Source organism: Hevea brasiliensis, chromosome 7 (genome assembly GCF_030052815.1).
Source record: "Hevea brasiliensis isolate MT/VB/25A 57/8 chromosome 7, ASM3005281v1, whole genome shotgun sequence".
Lineage (NCBI taxonomy): Eukaryota > Viridiplantae > Streptophyta > Magnoliopsida > Malpighiales > Euphorbiaceae > Hevea > Hevea brasiliensis.
In genome coordinates, this window is record NC_079499.1 from 3198618 (window position 1) to 3218320 (window position 19703).

At 32.4% G+C, this 19703-nt stretch overlaps 3 protein-coding genes across 7 annotated transcripts; 1 reads left to right on the plus strand and 2 right to left on the minus strand.

The window, feature by feature from the left end:
- The first annotated feature begins 2875 nt into the window (after positions 1 to 2875).
- LOC110673675 (BOI-related E3 ubiquitin-protein ligase 1) lies at positions 2876 to 8251 on the plus strand. 4 transcript variants are annotated; one of them, XM_021836824.2, is made up of 6 exons: positions 2876 to 3168; positions 3260 to 3315; positions 5118 to 5284; positions 6712 to 7073; positions 7562 to 8113; positions 8145 to 8251. In XM_021836824.2, the coding sequence occupies exons 3-5, from the start codon at positions 5179 to 5181 to the stop codon at positions 8111 to 8113; spliced, it is 1020 nt and encodes a 339-aa protein (XP_021692516.1). In that variant the 5' UTR covers positions 2876 to 3168; positions 3260 to 3315; positions 5118 to 5178; the 3' UTR covers positions 8145 to 8251. The 4 variants fall into 4 exon arrangements, with proteins under 4 accessions (XP_021692516.1, XP_021692517.1, XP_021692515.1 ...); XM_021836825.2 differs by having other exon boundaries at positions 3242 to 3315; positions 7562 to 8251; XM_021836823.2 differs by having other exon boundaries at positions 7562 to 8251.
- A 585-nt stretch (positions 8252 to 8836) lies between these two features.
- Positions 8837 to 11907, minus strand: LOC110673676 (uncharacterized). 2 transcript variants are annotated; one of them, XM_021836827.2, is made up of 8 exons: positions 11697 to 11907; positions 11534 to 11617; positions 11364 to 11444; positions 11139 to 11278; positions 10869 to 10986; positions 10010 to 10079; positions 9196 to 9258; positions 8837 to 9102 (listed from the first exon to the last, which is right to left on the minus strand). In XM_021836827.2, exons 1-8 carry the CDS (start codon positions 11756 to 11758, stop codon positions 9025 to 9027), a joined length of 696 nt encoding a protein of 231 aa, XP_021692519.2. In that variant the 5' UTR covers positions 11759 to 11907; the 3' UTR covers positions 8837 to 9024. The 2 variants fall into 2 exon arrangements, with proteins under 2 accessions (XP_021692519.2, XP_021692520.2); XM_021836828.2 differs by having other exon boundaries at positions 11530 to 11617; positions 11697 to 11863.
- A 554-nt stretch (positions 11908 to 12461) lies between these two features.
- Positions 12462 to 19047, minus strand: LOC110673674 (DNA (cytosine-5)-methyltransferase DRM2). Its single transcript, XM_058149724.1, has 9 exons — positions 18597 to 19047; positions 18352 to 18495; positions 16486 to 16585; positions 16083 to 16207; positions 15070 to 15183; positions 14380 to 14479; positions 14100 to 14203; positions 13251 to 13985; positions 12462 to 13172 (listed from the first exon to the last, which is right to left on the minus strand). The coding sequence occupies exons 1-9, from the start codon at positions 18597 to 18599 to the stop codon at positions 12741 to 12743; spliced, it is 1857 nt and encodes a 618-aa protein (XP_058005707.1). The 5' UTR covers positions 18600 to 19047; the 3' UTR covers positions 12462 to 12740.
- Between the last annotated feature and the right edge of the window lie 656 nt (positions 19048 to 19703).

Sequence of the window (19703 nt, forward strand, 5' to 3'; positions counted from 1 at the left end):
TTACTACTCAACCTAGCTAATTAAGATTGCTCTTATCTCATGGCGTAATGGAATTCAGAAACTTTCACCCCTATCCTTCCCAGCGAAAAACTCAAGGAAATTGCTACACACGCAAAAGGGAAATAGTAGAACAATATAGTATTACATAAAGCAAAGTGGGTTTATGCCTAATGTGCATGCACTACACAAAATGATCATCAAATCTTAAGAGTGGATACGCAGCTTTATCTGTTTTCAAACAAACTTTATTCAATTGAATGATTAGGAATGTTAATCTTTTATTAATTAAGACTGATTTCTATGTTCCAAGAACTATTAATGAGGTGTATATATATATATATATATAAGTTAATATTATTATGATGAAGGATTTGTTTGGAAATATTAATTATTTTAATAACCATCAATTGTTTTAGTAGCTGTTAGTTATATTACTCGCGGTTAACAATTGTATAGTAACAGTTAATTATTTATATAATAATTTAAAATAAAAGTGTTCAATAGAAAAATTACTATTAAATTAGCGGTTAAACATACAAATAGCGATATCATTTTTTTTTACTATAGTTAAAACACTTTTTTTTTTGTTTGTAAATAGTCAAAACACTTCCTTAACCTTTAAAAACTGGAAGGGATAACTTTCATGAACTACTTAGTGATAGCAACGGATAGAGTACCCACGAAAATGACCATGCACAAACTCGATTAATATTTTCAAAATTCAAACCGGTCACAAACTCAATTAAAAATTATTTTCAACTATTTGAATTCATCTCAAGCCTAATTATTATTAACAGAAAAATATCCGAATTCGTTTAATCTTATATATTTTAACTAATAAGGTACATAAAAATTTATTTTTATTAATAAGTTATATGTTAATAATTTCATAAAATATTTAATTTTATTTTATTTTAAATAAATTATATAAAATTTATAAATATTTTTATAAAAAATATATATTTTATATTTAATTAAATACTTATGTAAACGAGTTTGGATAATATATACTTAGCATACAAAACCTAAACGAGACTTGAACTTGCCATAAGTATTTTTTTTTTAAACCCAAATCATTTCCAAATTTGATTACATACTATTTAAACTCACATTATTGGAATTTAGTTAGATTAAATATTCGCAAAAATTCGATATGTTGCTATCCTTAGAACCACTCTCTCAATTTTTAAATATTAATATAAATATTATATTATCAAATAATATAAATAAAAGATGTAAAATTTTGATTATAATAAGCGAAACACTAAACACAAGTTGCGACTGAACACACAGCCACAGCCACAAATCGTGTTAAAATCAAGTGTTTCAGTAAGTTGAATTGAAATTATTCCATTCAAATCAAACAAGCGAAAGTAGACAACAACAACCTGTAAAATGCGTACCTTTTCTTCACAGCACACAGACTCCTCAATCATTCCCATTATAATGCAACTTTTGGTCAACCAAAACAATGGCTGATAATGCCTCATTTTGAATCTTCTATTTTTTCTTTAAAGTTTTTGCAAACTTTGTGTATTAATTAGCGGAGTTTTTGAAGTTACGCGAAATTGTTATTCAAACTGTATCAAAATAAGTTGTAGATAACGCCCACTCAGCTGGCCTAATTATTGGGTGCACTGGAATGATTAAATGCATTCACACGTTAATGAGACGCCCACTCAGCTGCCTTGTTTTGTCTTAACGTAAATTTGTTCACAATTGATCGGTGACTTATCTTATGGATAATTAAGGTGAGATCACTGCCAGAGTTCAAATCCTATTATTGTAATTTTCTCTTCTCAATACTACAAAATAATAATAATAATATTATTTACTAAACCTACCAAGCTTAAATCATATTAGTATTAATTTTATTTTATTTTTAAATTTTTTTTTCAATTTAATTTGAGAGAATCGGTAACCGTACACGCAATCAATATTTTGTAAGGGCGTGGAGTTAGGTAAGTGGTGATTAATTAGTAAAATTGGTAGGAATTTGATCAACACGAAATACAAAGCAATGGATTCTCTCATATGAGAACCCACGTGTGGGTACACTGCTTATCTGATGTGCGCGACTCATGGACCTCAAAGCTCGTCGTTTTGTTCACCCGCCAAATTTGCCCGCCAACAAACAATGAAAAAATGGGGGCCACAAATGGGCATGGGACCCACTCCAGCCCCCCTCTCTGTCTTTTCCCGCTTCTTATTAAATTCCTTTTCTTAAAGGCCCTCCCACCCACCACCTCACAATTCTCACGTTAATTTATTTATTGCTCCTTATTTTCCAAAATTTTAAAAATTAAAAATTTGTGATTTAAAAAAAATCAAAATTTAATGCATTATGAGAAAATATAATTTTAAAATTATTTAAAAAGATAATTTCATTTTTATCTCTTTAGACATTTTCTTGGTTCAATTTTTTAATCATATTACGTGAAAATTAACAAATACAATTTATATTTTTGAAATTTAATTAATATAATAAATAAAACATAAAATTATAAATAAATATTTTAATAGATTATGTAAAATAATATTTAGATTAATAATAAAAATACATAACTTTTTTTTAAAATTTGTTTTTTTGTTAGTTTTTGATGGGATAAGAGATTCCAGAAAAGAGAAAAACAAAACACAAAGAGAGGGAAAAAAAATACCCTCCCCTCTCTCTCTGTTTCTCTCTCTCTGTAGAAGAAGTGGGACCCTTTCTTCCCTCTGTTTTTTAATTCAGACACAATTAATACAAATTTAATTTTACATAAAAATAAATTTAACAAATTTATATTACAATTTATATGATAATTAAAATAATATATAAAAATTATAATATAATTATTTAATTTAAATATATATATATTTATTTAAAAAAAAAAATTTGGTTTGCGTAACCACGAGGCACAAGGCCACAAGCGGAGCAGCAATGCCATCTTCACCCGCTGCACCAGCGTTTCATTTTTCTTCTTCTTCATTTATTCTTCCTTTCAATTATTTCATGCATTTCTCTCTCTCTTTCTCTCTCTCTCTCTTAGCCGTTCTTTGTTATTAACCTCTCTTCCGTTACCATCTATGCTTTGATTTTGTTTTTAGGGGTTCTTCTCTTTCAGATCCTGTATGATCGCCTTTTCTTTCTGATTTTGTCTCTTCAAAAAATTTCTGATTTTTCAGGTATTTTTAAAATTTTTTTGAACTTTTATTTCTGACATCTTCGCATTTATTTTCTTCAATTTTATTTTTTAAGGTGGTGTTGGTTTTGTAGGATCTGCAGGCACGTTTGTGTTCTTGAAGCGGTTTCTACCCGTTTTGCTTATTGAGGTTATTTGATCTATGCCTTGGTTGTTTAGTTTTTTTGATGATTGATAATTTCTTTTTTTTTTTTCTTTTTCTTTTTCCCCTTTAATCTAAGATTTTATTTTTTATTTCGGGTTGTGTATGTTTTGGAGATTCATTTGAATCCTGATAGAGAGATAAATATTTTTTGTTTTGTGTTTGTTAGATTTGTTTTTGGATTTTCATTTCATTTTCGTACATAGTTATCATCATCGGAAATAGCGCAAATAGCATCAAAATCTTGCGTTTTCTGGAATTTCTGTTGGGATTGCTCCCAAGTGATATTCTTCTATTTTTCTTTCAATCCCATGCCACATATCTAATCGCTTTGTTTTTTTTTATATTTCTTATCTGGGAAATAGGGAAAGGATATGTATTGTTGAATCGTTCTTTTTTCGTTTTGAAAGATTGTCATTATCCTCTCCTACTTATTTATTATCGCTAGCTAATTGGATAATCCCATTAGTTATAATACCTGTTCTTTATCAGGATCATCTATTGAATATTGTTTGTTGTTCAATAGAGAGAAATCTTTTGGGTTAGTTCCTTATCATTCTTTGTTTTGATATATTTGCTCTTTTAGGTGGTACATGTTGATTGCCGTCAGACTGTAATACATTTTTGTAATATTGTCTCTTCAACCATGTTTTATACTTTTTTTAGGGTCTTCAGGTGCTGGTGGCATGAGGCTGAGGAATCAGTTTAACATAGCTAAATTTTTAAGTCTAAGATTTCTTACAATAGATATGAATTAGCAGGGGCAGGTGTGCATGCTTGTCCCAACTGCCCCTGCAAACATGTGCATGCCCATATACTTATAAAGAAGGTGGATAACATGAGATTAATTGAGAACTTAGTAGATGTGGTGAAGTGATGAAACTGGTATTGGAATATCTCTTTTATTGAATAATATGGGCATGTTGGCAATAATCAATCTTTGTGACTAGATAATTCAATATTTGCCATGTGATGCTACATGTTTGTGGCCTTAAATTAGTCTTTTTGATATCTTTTCCATGCAGTGAATGTTTGATCCCATGTCTCTTGCTTGAGTTGCTTCTGAAACTTCTGAGATGTCCCTAACCTGTCTTTGTTGTAATGTAGTCAGACATTGTAATAATGCGAGCCATACATTGACCACAAACTTCATATGATTTACACTGCATTATCACTTGATCTCTTATTCATGCCATATTCTATATGTGCTTATTAGTCCATGAATATGCTTTATATCCACTATTTTACTGTAATTTCTTAATTTCTACAATATTCTCTTAATAATTACAAACAAGAGATAGAGAGCATTTTGGTTCTTGTTATTTTGTGTTAAATGTGCCATATGCTGTTACTTATTGAAAATTTCACTTATTCTTTTTTGGAGTTTGGATTAGTTTTCCTATTTAGAATTTTCTTATTTCATTTAGTGAAAATATAGTCTGCTTATTGTTTAGAATTTTTATCAGAATGCTATATAGGAGTTTCAATTGTTGTTGTAGAATTTGTCTGTTTCCTACCTTCTTCCTTCAAAAATTTTACTATTTCTTATTTACTTTGGTGTCAATGTAAAAGCAACCATATTGTGCTTTTCAATTTAGGGACTTTGATGAGTGAAAATATGTATTATCCTTCTATATCTTTTTTTGTCTTGTGCTTTTACATTGTGGTTGCCCTAAAAAGTCTTAAAATTTGAGAGCTTGACAGAATTCGATATACTTGTGATGTAGGCATCATGAGAATTTAGTTTTGCCATCTTGTTGCAGATGATGATTTTACCTCGGCTTTTGCAGGTGAAATATCACTGTGTTGTACCATCATTGGGACACTACATATTTAATGTTACATTAGAAAATGTTGGAAGGAAACAACAGTAATCCTCTACTTCCTGTTTTTGTGGATGATAGTCGTATACCCTATCAGATCAATCCTTCAAATCAGCTGCAGTTATTTGGTAATTGTAAGTTTCATCTATGCAGAAAAAAAACTTATGATTATTCTTACTACATGAATTTATACTGTATTTGTTGTATAAATATGTGTGCCGTTGCTGGTTTTATTAGTTATTTACCTTCTAGAAAGTTATCTTGTTAGTGGGGAACTTGTCTAGTAAGTGCTATCGAGGAGCAAATTTGTCTTTCTTGTCATGCCTTACAGGATAGAACATCTCAAACGTGGTTAATGTTTGAGACAAGGATATGTGAAAAACTGCAGTGATAATGTAAATTCATAAATTTAAATTTCTGCTTATGATGTATTAGCTTTCTGAAATTTTATTTTCAATTCTGGCAGCATTGTGATTGCTGTTACCCTCTTTTTCCGAAAGGAAAATAGTTATCCAACAATTGTTGTTGGTATCATCACAGTTTTGATTAATTTTCTCTGCACTATGTACATGTTATGATTTGTCTAAGTTTGTTGAATGATTGAGAATAGGGTAAATTTTAGGGTTAACAACTAAAGAATATCCAAACTTTTGGTTGAATTTCAATTATGACCTGTCTTATTAATTTTGTCAATTATATGAAACACCTTTCATATTGGTCTGTCAATTGCAGCCAAACTTTGAAAGACATAATGCTAAATTTGTCAAAGTTCTAAAATAGTATATACATTGTTCAACAATGCCTTACGATTACATTTAATGTGGTATATTTAAGTGTAATAAGGCCTGCTGAAATTTTTTATTATTATTTACAATAAAAAAAGCTGCCTTTTCTCTCTTTACTGCTTCCTTTAAATGTGCTATGTGAAATTTTTATAAATAAAATATATACTATTTGTAAGTTTCGGCATATCCTTTTTCAAGTTGTGAAAAGATGTATAATTTATTTAAGGATTTACTATTATTGCAAATCCATAGTTGCATTCAGTGCAAGGGATCAAAGTTTCAAGTAATACATTATATCTCTGATAGTTGAAGTTCATATAATGCCATGGATATAAAGTAGGTAAGATAGCAAACATAAATTAAGATTGGAATATTATTGATCACTTCTAACACTGCAACTAGATATCAGAACTACAAATATCTCTTTGGTTTTGGTTTTACATTATATCCTCTCCCCTTCGTTGCTCTCTTTCTCTCTCTATGTATCTAAATATATACATATACATCTGTTTGTCATTGCTATTGGAGCTGTGGTTGAGAAAAACACATCATTAAATATGTTAGTCAAAGGGTATTAAAAATTGGTTTAAAGTTAAATTTGACATGTTTTAGTCATTAGAACTCCAAAATAACTAAACTGCTTTTTTCAATATCTAAAATGGTGCTTTTTCAAAAAGCATTTCTTTGCCTCCCAACCTCAACCTCAAATGGGGCGCCATAATGTATTTTAACTGATACCTGATATGATTTCTTATTTTTTTTATTTTTTATTTCAGTTCCAGCTGGATGTGGTGTTGATCCAGTGAATTATTTTGGGAATGAAAATATGGCCCCTATGCTTCAGCCCAATAAGAGAGGCAAGGAAACAGAAGATTTCAGTAGACAGCAAAAACTACAGATTTCCTTAAATTATAATATATGTCAAGATGAAGCTGACCGTTCAGCTAGCATACCAAACCCAAACCCTGTATCAACTGGGTTACGGTTATCATACGATGATGATGAACGAAATTCATCTGTAACTTCTGCAAGTGGGAGTATGACAGTAGCACCGTCAATCATCCTGTCCCTTGGTGACAATATTAGGACTGAGCTTGATCGGCAGAAAGAAGAATTTGATCAGTATATTAAAATTCAGGTACCACTGCGTATCTCCAATAAGATATTACATAGGTAGATTTGTGGAATGTGGATTGCCTTTTTATCATGACTTTTGCTGCATGTTAATGGTTAGTAAATTCTCTTGTACATTGCTTGCTTTTAGTCCTCCGCATAAACCTCAATTCTGTTCTCCCACATTCATTATTGTTTTACTGAATAATCTTGATATTCCAATCTTCTCCTTACTATTTCAGATGACTTTGAATTTGTTATTATTTGTCTCTTCTACAAAATGCTTTGGTACTGTGGTATTGTTTTAATGAATTCAACATGAGCATATAATCCATTTTTTGGTGGGTCTCATGGCAATATGTTCATGTTACGGTACTGGGGTACTATTGTTAGACATAAGTCCCCCGTTTATATGCATCTTGCTATAATACCTAAAATATCATTCATGTAATAATATGCAATAATTTTTAACGCTGCTCCGCACCAATTTAATTAGACACTGTCTTCAAACAGGAAGAGCATTTGGCAACGGGGGTGAGGGACATGAAGCAGAGGCATATTGCTTCTTTCCTGGCTGCCATAGAGAAGGGTGTAAGCAAGAAGCTGCGGGAAAAAGACCTAGAAATAGACAACATGAATCGTAAAAACAAGGAATTAATTGAGAGAATAAAGCAGGTGGCCATGGAAGCTCAGAATTGGCATTACAGAGCAAAATACAATGAGTCAGTTGTGAATGTTCTCAAGAGCAACCTCCAGCAGGCAATTTCACAGGGTGCAGACCAAGGGAAGGAAGGATTTGGAGACAGCGAGGTCGATGATGCTGCTTCTTACGTTGTCCCTAGCAGCTACCTGAACGTTACAGGTGGGCATGCAAGACCTCTCACCAAAAATTGTCAAGGTTTGATTGAACACATAACCTGCAGGGCATGCAAATCAAAGGAAGTGTGCATGTTGTTGATGCCTTGTAGGCATTTATGTTTATGTAGAGACTGTGACATGTTAATCAATGTTTGCCCTGTATGCCAGTTGATCAAAACTTCCAGCGTTCAAGTTTACTTGTCGTAAATTATCAAGTAATCGTTCAAAAGTTACATACAATCTTGTTGCTGTGAGATATACGTTGACAGTTTCTTCCATGACATGAGTTGTACGTGGAGTAAACTCTATTTCACAAAATGAGGTATGGGAAATTATATTTTGGTACTGGCGCCTCCTGTCCTCCCTCCCCCTCTCTTAGCATGTATGGCTGATGGAGTTGATTATGTGGGTGCATCACCATGGCCGAGTCCAATGCAATCAATACTATACTTTAAACTAAAGTTTTGATTTTGTTAGCACAGTGATGTAGCCATTTCAATTTGCAAAGTAGTGTGATATCTAGCACTTAATGCTCAATTGCGGACAGGATAAACTAATTTAGTTAATTCTCGTGCTTATTTGGGTAGTTATTAACTTGTAAATTTTAAATTAAATTTAATTTAGTTTAAAAATTAAGAAAATAAAAAAAAATTAAGACTTAAATGAAGAATTCAAGAAATTTAATTTAAAAATAAAAAAATAGAACTTCTTGACTTTTTATTAAATAAAAAAAATAAAGAATTAAGTTTATAAATTTTTATTTTTGAATTAAATTGAGTTTAAATTGAATTTTTAAATTTAATTTAAATAAAAAATTAAAAATAAACTACATTGAATTTTCATAATAATACAGGGATAAAATTAAACATTTTGCCGCTAATAAATCAGAGTTGTACTCCTGTGTAGAAGAGAAAAATATAGAGTTCAATATACTAGAAATCAGCTTTTAAATTAGTGTAGTCTGATTGTAATTTACATAAGTAGTTGACATGAATGTGAAAGCTACTGCTGTGAGGAAGGTAACACCAGCAAAATAACAATGGCAGCAGGACCAGCTTGTGAAAGTAGAGTAAAATAACACTAATTGTGAACGTAGATGATTTTCTCCATGATTTCCATCAGATTCTTCTTCTATTGTCAAGTCGTGTTTTCTTGGGCGCAGGACCAGCTTGTAGGTGCTCGGTACCTGATTGAATCTAAAGGATAAATGAAAGTATTAGTTCTTTTTGGTCCTCCCCATCTCTAAGATTTAACAATGAACTATTGAAAGGACAGTGAAGATTAATCACCTTATTGAGCTTTTCCCTGACCAGCCTAACAGTCTGATTCATAGAGTGGGACGGAAAATATTCCTGCAAACAATCACAATATTGAGAACTATAAAACTGCCATAGTCAAACATAATCTCCAAACTAATCACACAGATAAAAGAATCCCTAATTTCACAGCTTTACAGCATCACATTTCTTGTTTAACATCTATATCCAGGGTTAGAACAAGGGCTAAATAATCCTACAAATGATATGCAACATTGAGAATAAAGAATTGGACCTTGATAAAAATAAACCCCTTGATAATCACAAGAGTAAAATAATGCTGACTTTTCAATGCTTTATCTCAGTGCAGCATGTATGGTAAACATAAATTTATTCTCAGAATAAGCGCCGCATATTTTCCCCTATGCAGCATTGAAGATAATGTTTCAGGTCTACTACCATTAATATCTTCCAATATATTGCGCTCTCCATAAGTTTCAGGCAATGAACATTGTGATAGTTGAATTCCAAATGACAATGGCACAATGTACTTGAAGATAGCAACTATCAATTTCCAACATAATAAAATGACTGTAGTCATTTTGACTTAGATGGTGGATCTAATATACAAAAGAATGTTGGGTTTGGGACTACCCACAGTCCTAATCAACCTGTTCAAACTAATTAGATGCATTTACCAAGAGAATATCCAGGTTATCTTAATGTAGCCAATTTCACCCCAGAAACCAGTTCTGCACTTTAAAATGCATTTGAAGGGTTTAAAACACCCAGGAAAAACGAAAGAGAGTTCCCAGGTGTCAGTGTCAGTAAAAGAGCAGCAACAAACCTGATCAGAGGAAACCTGTGTGATGGGAGGATCATTTATTTGAGACTTATGTTGTGATCCTCCAGCGTCCCTACAAAAGGAAAGACAACTTATCAAATCCAATTGAGCAAAATCTAAACAAGCAAAACAACTTTTAGGGCCTGTTTTGTAGTGAGGAAAAGGGTAAGGGAAGGAAAAAAAAAATCTCTTATTTTGTTGGAACGAAAAAGTAAAAAACAAAAATTAAAAGTCTAATTCCTCTATTTTGTAAGAGAAAAAGGAGAAAGTAGAAAATTTATGAGGATTTGTAAAGAAAATGAGCCATTTTATTTTCTGTCCAAATTGGGGGAAAAGAGTGGAAACAATGTTAATTTTTCTGTTTTTTCTCTTGTGCCCGTACATGCATTTCCACAAATTAATTTGTAATTTATTTTATTTTAATTTTTAATTTTATAAGTGATTTTATTTTAATTTTTAATTTGAAATTAAAAGTATGCATAATTAAAAATATTTATCCAAATATACAGAGCAAAACATAGATTTGATGTGAGAATAAATTGTTATTCTGATAAAATTATATTATAAATGATCTATATCATACTATTTAACATAGTCATTTTTAATATAATTTTATTTATTCAATATGAGCATAATAATAAAAATATAATAATCTTCTCTACTCACTTTTCTTTTCATCAAGATGTGGAAAATACACAAATCATTTTCCTTTTCCTTTCCTTTCCCTATAGGGAAAAGATTTGCAAGGAAAATATTTTCCTTCCCTTAAGGATTTTACTTTCCTTACAATTTCACTCACTTTTATTTCCACAACTTTCCTAACCGACCCTTGTAGACTAGAATGCAAGTTAAACGAACCTACCAAAATTGATCAGAGTTTGTATGCTGACAAATGTAGCCAGTCTGCGATGTAGCTGAAACCATTGAAGCCTCACTTGAAGCACCTGTGTTATAAACTCTAGGCCCCTTGGATCTTCCAGCTGAAATGAGAATAAACACATACATGAGATGCCTACCACTAACAAAAGGCAATCCTATAAAACAACACAAAACAAGATTAGGACTTCTTCATTAGCAAATATATATATATATATATATATATATATATATATATATATATATAGAAACTCACGGTTCAATCTGGCAAGAACTTCCTTTCTCCTCCCTTCTAACCTGTCCTTGGTATCAGAGAGGCTCTCGAAATGAGGTGCATATGATACCTGTAATCGATTCCCCAGAAAAACAAACTCATCCAATTTTCTTTTTGCAAACCTGTAAACTAACAGAGGTTGAATAACAATGCCATACCCAATAACCACACTAACGATAAAGGATTAAATTTCCCCGTTTCAATCACCTGGCATTGCTGACCAAACGAAATTTGATCCAGTAAACATCAGTAAATTGCTCACAGTCTTCTGCATCCATGGGTTTAAAGCTAAAAACAATTGAAATTAACAACAGTAAAATACCCATAAAAGAAAACTAACAGGGAAGAGAAAACAAAGGAAAAGAGAACTTACTTACTCTTCAACGTCTCCATAGGACGCAAAAAGCTTCAACAAATCATCGCCGCAACCCAGAGCGGGAACGTTTCTCACAATCAAATATCTGATGCCCAGAAACGCAGAAAAGAGTTAAAAATGAAAATCATGGGAGTTCTAATGGCAATAGAGACACAGACATGCACCTTGATTCGTCGCAGACTGTGTAAACGCGAATTGCGGGAGGCTCGTCTTTGTATCGAGGCATTGTCTGCTGTTTTCTTTTCCCCTTCCAAAACCTCAAAAAATTTCGCAATTAGCACCGCATCTTGCTTTTGAACTCTGTGAAACGATGAAGGAAACCAACACCGAGAGAACAATTCGGAAGTACAAAATTATGCTGTAGACGGCTGGTGTGCCCCAGAACGAGGACCAACGAGAAAGCCCATGAAGGAGAGAGAACCCTTTCGATCCAATTGATCTTTCCTGGGCTTAGGTCCATAAGATAGTAAAGAACGGGACAGAGCCATTGAGAGCCCATAATGATAACTAATTAATTAAAAGGAATTGATTAATTTGCATTGGTGGATTATAAGTATGATCTTGAGTTTGATTGGTTCAGCATGCAATGACTTCATTAAGCCAGAAGCTCCTTGCCCTTCCGTTTTGGATTTGTTCTACTAGTAAGTTTTTCACCACTTATTACCACCTCAGGGTCAGGCCAAAATATATTATTCCAGGATTTCTCTAACCTATCATTTTTAAAATTTTCATCTCAAGAAATCTGGGACTAACCGGTTATCTAAAGGTTTCTCTCAAATCCAGATTATTTCTCTAGATACTAGCTTTTTTGAATGAAATCAGCATGCTGGAGGAGCTGCTGTTCTGTTCTGATGGTCCATTCAAGCATAGCCTATTGCATAAACATCATGCTCAACAAGAATCTTGTTTCGAGTACATAAGAAGAACAATTTCAAGAAGCAGAAGTTTCCCATTAAAGTGCAATATCAACTTCCAAAAAGAGCTCTTTGTACGCTTGAATGTAATGATGATGCGTATTGTATGTGGATGAAGCAACAATTTACAGTTTCTGCAGCTAAATTGTCCCTGCAAACTTGAAGATAAAAAAAATTCCACTCTTTACAAACTTTTCAGACACCTAGACACCAATTGATGAGTCATTAGAAAAGAACAAAAAGTAATGGATCAATTTTGTATTGTTTAAATTGTAAGCCTCTCAAATGAAATCCTTAGCCATTCCGCATTGTACATCTTACGAGCTCTAGAATTCTGAAGTAGTGATAGAACAGAGAAGATTGTTTACCCTCGAGTCCATCTCTGCTCACTCTGTTGCCACCAGAAAGGTTGTTGCATGGACTCCCTCCAATCACAAGGTCAAACCCGCCAAATGAGCTGATCCACCGTTCGAGGTTATCACCATTGATTTCTTGGACATCTGCAATTTCAATGAGACGTCCCCTCTGGTTTGTTTGCTCCCACCAACTTCGGAGAATATTTCTGTTCACTTCCGAAATTTCAACAGAGACCACATTTTTTAGGGGTATCCCAAGTCGATACAAGGCTACTTCAGCACCACCAATGCCAGAGAAAAGTGAGAGGACATTGATGCCATATGGAAATTGAGCCTTTAAGACCGAGAGATGGTATGCAACTGTATCAACCTAAAACCAAATTATTCAATCTGCTTAGATTCAATTTGAAAATAAAAGCACGAAGAGTGGAAAGTGAAATGTGCCAACCTGAAAAGAATTTCCAAGTGCTTTATATCTATCCTGCCTACAAGCCCCACCACCCCTAGTGTGGTCCTTTGGAAATCCTAGAAGCATCTCCATTTCATCAGGTTCAAGAGCTGCTGCTTTGTTTTTTCCAACCCAAACCAAATTCCACCTTCTGCATTGATCAAGCACATACTTTCTGAAGTTTGGAGTGGGATTGCCACCACAATCTTCAAGTGCCTGTCTTATCCTCTCTGTAAGTTTGACAGTTCCAGTGGTAGTCAGAAGGCAATTTAGCTTTGTTCTTGTATCCCAGGAAGGCCACCATTTCTTGGTTGAAGGTAAGGCTTCTTGTATAGTGCATGGTGGTCTTGGCAGAAGAGGAAATCGCTTGTGAATTGGAAGGTTGTGAATATAACCTCTTTTTCTTGCAGTAGCACAGAAATATACAGAATCAACAAACTCCGGCTCAACGTCATACAAAAAGCGAGATATTGTACTCCATACACCCTTGGGAGTTAGGGCCACATTTTCATAATAAAAATATGGTGGATCAGCAGCTAGCACTGGAAGCTTTCTCTCTATAATGCGCCATGGTTCATCAGGAATTCCAAACCCTATCATTGGATTAGGGATGTAAATTGTCTCCTCATATCCTTCCAGTGGATTCTTCTCCCTTCCTTTACAACCTTGGCGTATAGATATCTCGGTCGGGTGAATCCTCCTCTTCTTTTTACAAAGAAAATCCTCTGTCCTTATCTTTTAATATAGAAAGAATTCAGTATCAGAGAGCAATACTTACAAAAATTAGCGTCAGCATAAGTCAAGTGAGGTTTCAGTCACTTCAATACATCATTTAAAAGGCATATGTACCTTTGGATCAGAACAAGAAATCACATCATCTTCAAAAGGTAATTCTTTGTCCATTTGAGCAGCACATATGTAATCTGTCAGCTCTTCTAAATGGGCATTAGAACCTGCAAACTTCAGCTGTACCTTATAAGGAAAGAATCAAGCCAAAGAAAACACATGCTTCATGGACATGAGAGCATTCATAATTATACAGGCTATTTAAGCAAATAATAAATGAAAGTAAAAAATATAGTTAAGGGCAACAAACACTTGATGCAACAGCAAAAAGTACTACACACACCACACTTTCCCATTGCCATCAGAGCTTCCTCAAAGGAGTAACCCATATCCATTAGAAGAGACAGCATCTTGTCCTCTTCTAGCAAATCTTCTCTGCTTTCCTGGGTAAAAAAGAAATACTTAATCCGTGGTAAGACCATAAAAATGATTCAAATTCTAGCACTTGCAGAAAGTTGATTAATTAGGAACTTGAAGGAACGTTGGCTGAAAATTTTGGAATAGCAAAAAAAATTCTTGTTAAGCTTTCTATTCCTCCTCCATGTTGAGAAGGGAAATGGGACAAACAGCTCGAGGGCAAGTTTTCTTAAGTTAAGGATAATTAAATTATATTTGGGAAAAAAAAAGTTTCTATGGACACAACACCATAAATTATTCAGAGTTGTAATTGCAAAACTTCCTCCTTCAGAGCCATCAGACTCATATTCACTGTAACCAAAACTGCCAAGTAACAGCAGTTAATTTGATCTGTTCAAGCATAGCTACCACTTGAAATTGTGATGCTCATTATCCATTAATAATTATGGTTGTATATGTCTCTGCTACTACAAAAAATTATATTTGTAAAGCTCAATATAAGTTCTGCAAATATGCTCAACCACGACCATGACCACTACCACAACCACTAATCACCTAAGGGGTCCACACCTATCCTGAAAAATTTGATAAAGAAAAAGTGGAGAATGATTCTTACGTCCATTCCAGGTGAATTATCATCATCAAAGTGGTCATCAGCAGAATCTCTTACATATCCAAAATTTCCTGATTTCCCAACACATTGATGTTCTTCGGGTGAATTCTCAGGAGCCTACACAAGTCAACAAACATACAAGACAATCATCACATTGGCTTGGACTGATGGGAATCCCCATCATGAATGATTATGCTTCTTTTACCAAGCATGTTTACAGCTAAACTGTGGAAATGCTAGACAAATGATTCCAATCTAATAACAAGAACTACACGAAGATGTAAATAGTAAATTATCATCTGATGGCTGCGGTTATGGCATTTTTGGTACTATTACATTACATTTTCCTATTTAGAAACTAAACAATACTTGGATGGTATGGTAAGATTATCCCATTCAGGAACATGTGCATGGCTGCAACCAACCATCTATGTGCACAATGCGACGTCACTAAGTTGAGTGTATATGGATAGAACAAATAAGTAACTCACATAGTATGTTTGAAGAGAGTTCAAGATAGATTCTTCATTTTCACCTACCATCATATAAAATTCTTAGTTCAAAATGCAAGCCAATATTTGAAAACTTTATTACATTTAATTATAGGTTACCATTTTCCTCAATTACTTGAATCACCAACTTTTCAGGAAATCCCAAATGCACGAAATGATGAATCATCTTGGAGTTTGAAGAACTAGTTGAGGAGTTTTTCTTAGAAGAATGTAGAACTCTGTTATACTCTTCTATTTTATTCATATTTTATAAAAAAATAAATTTTGGTTAAAAAGTATTTTGAACTTCTACCACTAACTTATCACATTTATTTTCATACTGAGACATTTGATGCTCTCCAATAGACTTGATTAAACCATTTTAATCTATCCTCTAACATTTTATCTCCAATTTATGCTACATGCACTGTTTGGCGGGCGTGGTCATTCTATATATATATATATATATATATTTTTTTTTTTTATGCTTATAAATTTAATTAATCAAAACGCCTACATATGTACCTTTGGATGAGAACAAGAGATCACATCATCTTCAGAAGGTAATTCTTCAAGACCAGTATCCAGTTCTTTGTCCACTTGAGCCGCAGATATATAATCTATCAGCTCTTCTATATGGGCATTAGAACCTGGAAGTTTCAGTCAAATGTTACAAGGAAAGAAACAAGCCAAATACAACACATGCTTCGTGGACTGAAGAAAGCATGCATAATTATGCAGGCTGTATAAGCAAATAACAAATAAAAGCAAAAATAAAGTTAGGGAGGACAACAAAATTGATGCAACAACATCGATAACTTAACTCAGTGTTACTTGAGTCATCTCCTCGACCATAAGATTTTCAGTTTAAATCGAGCAAATCATGCTAAAAAAAATTTGATGCAACAGCAAAGTACAACACACCCACCACATTTTCCCATTGCCATCAGAGCTTCCTCAAAGGAGTAACCCATATCCACTAGAAGAGACAGCATCTTGTTCTCTTCTAGCAAGTCATTTGTGCTTTCCTGCTTGAAAAAAAAAAAGGTTAATTCGTGGTAAGACCATAAAAATGATTCATATTCTAGCATTTGCTGAAAGTTGATTCACAAGGAACTTGAAGGACAATGGCTGAAAATTTTGGAATAGCAAAAGAAACACTTATTAAACTTTCCATTTCTCTCATATTGCCGAGAAACATATGGGAAACAGTACAAATAATTAGAGGGAAAGCTTCTTAAGATTAGGATAATTAAATTATATTTAAAAGGAAACAAAGTTTCTATCAACACAAGACCACAAAAAGAGGGGAAAAAGAAAGAAACACAAATCAAATTGGATAGATTCAGAACTGTAAGTGCAAAACTAAATCTTGTTTCAGAGCCTTCAGACGCATATAATTGTTCAATTTACACAAAACTGTCGAGTGACAGCAGTTAATTTGATCTGTTCAGGCATAGCAACATCGTAAAATGTGGTGCTTATTACAGTAATAGTTATGGCTGTACATGTCCCCGCTACTACCATGAGTTTGGCAAACTGGCTCAACCGCGTCTATTACCAAACAGCGGAAACTCTAGACAATGATTCCAGATCTTATAACAAGAACTACGCTTGGATGCAGGGGCATTTTTGTACTATCACAAGACATTTTTGTTAGCGATCCAAGAAGCCCAAAGCCTCCTTGATGGGCTTTGTTAATATATATATGCTTACTGTGACGCATAAGGGCAGTATCTTGTCCCGATCATAATTTTTTTACTTATTTTCTATTTAAAAATAATTTTTAAAATTTGAAAAATTCTTTATTTAATATAATCATAATATAAAAAAAATATATTTTTTTAAAATACAATAATAATAAAAATAATTGAAATAATAATGTAAAATAATTTTTTTATAAAATTAAAAATAATGTGAAGTAATAATGCAAAATTCTTTTTCATGCGTAGATTATATGTATGTCTCTCTTTTTTTTTTTTTCTTTGAATGTCTATGTAAAATTGATTTTTAGAAAATGAACATTTTTTAATGATGTGATTTATATTTCTAATATTATCATTAATGATAAATAAATATTACTCCCTCCTTTATATGTATTTTAAGGTTTTTACGTAATAAATAGTGAAATAATTATATAATAAGAAAATATTTTTTAATTTAATTAAATTATTTTTTATCTTATTTAATTAAGAGAAAGAGGAGAGATGTTAGGATAGATAATTTTATTAAATTATATAAAATAATTATTGTATTCAGTAAAAATAAAAATAAAAATAAAAAATAAATAATAGTAGTTGATTTTTTCAAAGTATGAATAATTGTGGATAAATAACTTTTAAAAAATTACAGTAAAAAAAATAAAAGTAATAATTTTGTAAATTTAAAAAAAAAATCAATTGATCCAATAAAAATAGAAAAAAAAACTAAAATAATTTTCTAAATAGAGAAATGGGATGCTAAACAAAGAGATTGTCCCTTTATTTAAAACTTAATATATATATATATTAAAAGATTTATCATAACGTTTAGATCAAGAAATTATGCGAAGTTGATGGGCCGATACGAGACATTCCATATCAGGTGGGAATAAATTTATAGACTCCAACTACTAAAATATGCATATGTATATCTTAATTGATTCATGAGAACACCAATGAAGTGGCAGACTGGATTGCTAGCCAAATCCAACTTTCATGTGATCTGTAGATTTTCAGGGGCAGGGAATTCTCACCTTTGTGAATGATATTTTCATCCTAAAAAAATGAGGACAAGTTAAGGTATAAACGTTTACGTTATCAGAGGCCGCCCTAGTACTTGCTTCTTTAGCAGAACTCCTTAACCCCATACAAGGAGAAGCAGCAGCATTAGGTGTCTCGAGCTCATCAACTGTGTTCCAGTGAATACTGTCATTCTCACTGCTAGCACCATTTGCATCCTGCACCAAATTGAAGCATATCAACATAAAAACTCGACAATATACAATACCCACAAAAAAAAAAAAAAAAAATCTTAAACTCAGACGTAAAGAGAAAGTACCATTCCGATCGAGGGGCTAGCTTCTGATTAACTTTTCCCACAAAGCAACTCACACACTTAAAGCATCATCATATAAACAGGCTGCTCATGGACTAAACTGATCAAAACGTGGCGACAACTGCTTGCTTGGATGCCCAGGAAATACCCAAAAAATTCAAGAAATGTACTATATTTTTTGCTTAAGAAGGGAAAAGTACGGATTTAGAGAAGAAAAAGATGATGCAACAGAAACTGAGAGTCGGAAAATATATTGCATATGCAAAATGGCAGAGCCCTGCAAGTGAGAAAAGGAACAGAGAAAATAAGTGATGGTGAACCCAAACGAATCCTTAATGAATAGATATGGAAAGAAGCATAAAAAACAGAGCTTTTAAAGATAGAAAGAGAGAGTGTGAGAACTGGAAATGGGTGGGTGAGAGAGCGAGAGAAAAATAATCTCTCTTGTGAATTAGCGTAACGTCGCATGAACAAGCAATGAAGGATCGTATCTTCTTCCAGCCGCAACAGGGATCTAATTTCCCGTACTCCACGCGCTTATGGGTGCCATATTAACCTGACACGCGCGCGTAGTAAGATCATTTATATGCACGAAGAAAACATTTCCAGCGTCAGTTAAGAGGCAGACGCTTTTTATATATCATATTATATATCATATGTAGTGGAACTCCCACACGAACAATGGATAATTATTGAAATGTAATTGATAAATTATTTAATAAATATTTTATAAAAAAATAATTTTTAAAATTTAAAGAGTAATTTATTTATATAACTGTAAGGTGAAAAAAGAAATTCCAGCTAATGACCACGTGGATACATTCCGACCATTAATAATAATTGAATCTATCTTTATTTTTTTGAAATAATAATTGAATCTATCTTAATAAATTACAAAAGTTTTTATTATTATAAATATAATAAAAAAAATTATATAACTAAAAATAACTTAATATGATTATTATAAATTTAACTTTATAAAAATAAATTTAAAATTTTATATTAATAATTAATTAATTATATATAAATATTTAATCTTCAATAGTTTAAAAAATTATAAAAATATATTTTAAAAAAATTATAAAAATGTATTTATATATTTTATATTTA

Bases quoted from the DNA above. Each gene is read 5' to 3' on its own strand.
- LOC110673675 (XM_021836825.2), top strand. From the start codon at position 5,179: ATGTTGGAAGGAAACAACAGTAATCCTCTACTTCCTGTTTTTGTGGAT. The intron at 5,285-6,711 runs GTAAGTTTCATC...TTTTTATTTCAG, and splicing joins GCTGCAGTTATTTGGTAATT to TTCCAGCTGGATGTGGTGTT. The intron at 7,074-7,561 runs GTACCACTGCGT...GTCTTCAAACAG, and splicing joins ATCAGTATATTAAAATTCAG to GAAGAGCATTTGGCAACGGG.
- LOC110673676 (XM_021836827.2), bottom strand. From the start codon at position 11,758: ATGCCTCGATACAAAGACGAGCCTCCCGCAATTCGCGTTTACACAGTC. The intron at 11,618-11,696 runs GTGCATGTCTGT...TCTGGGCATCAG, and splicing joins ACAGTCTGCGACGAATCAAG to ATATTTGATTGTGAGAAACG. The intron at 9,103-9,195 runs GTGATTAATCTT...TTTATCCTTTAG, and splicing joins TCAGGGAAAAGCTCAATAAG to ATTCAATCAGGTACCGAGCA.
- LOC110673674 (XM_058149724.1), bottom strand. The intron at 16,208-16,485 runs GTGGGTGTGTTG...TGAAACTTCCAG, and splicing joins GATGGCAATGGGAAAATGTG to GTTCTAATGCCCATATAGAA. The intron at 15,184-16,082 runs GTACATATGTAG...TGACTTGTGTAG, and splicing joins TCTCTTGTTCTCATCCAAAG to GCTCCTGAGAATTCACCCGA.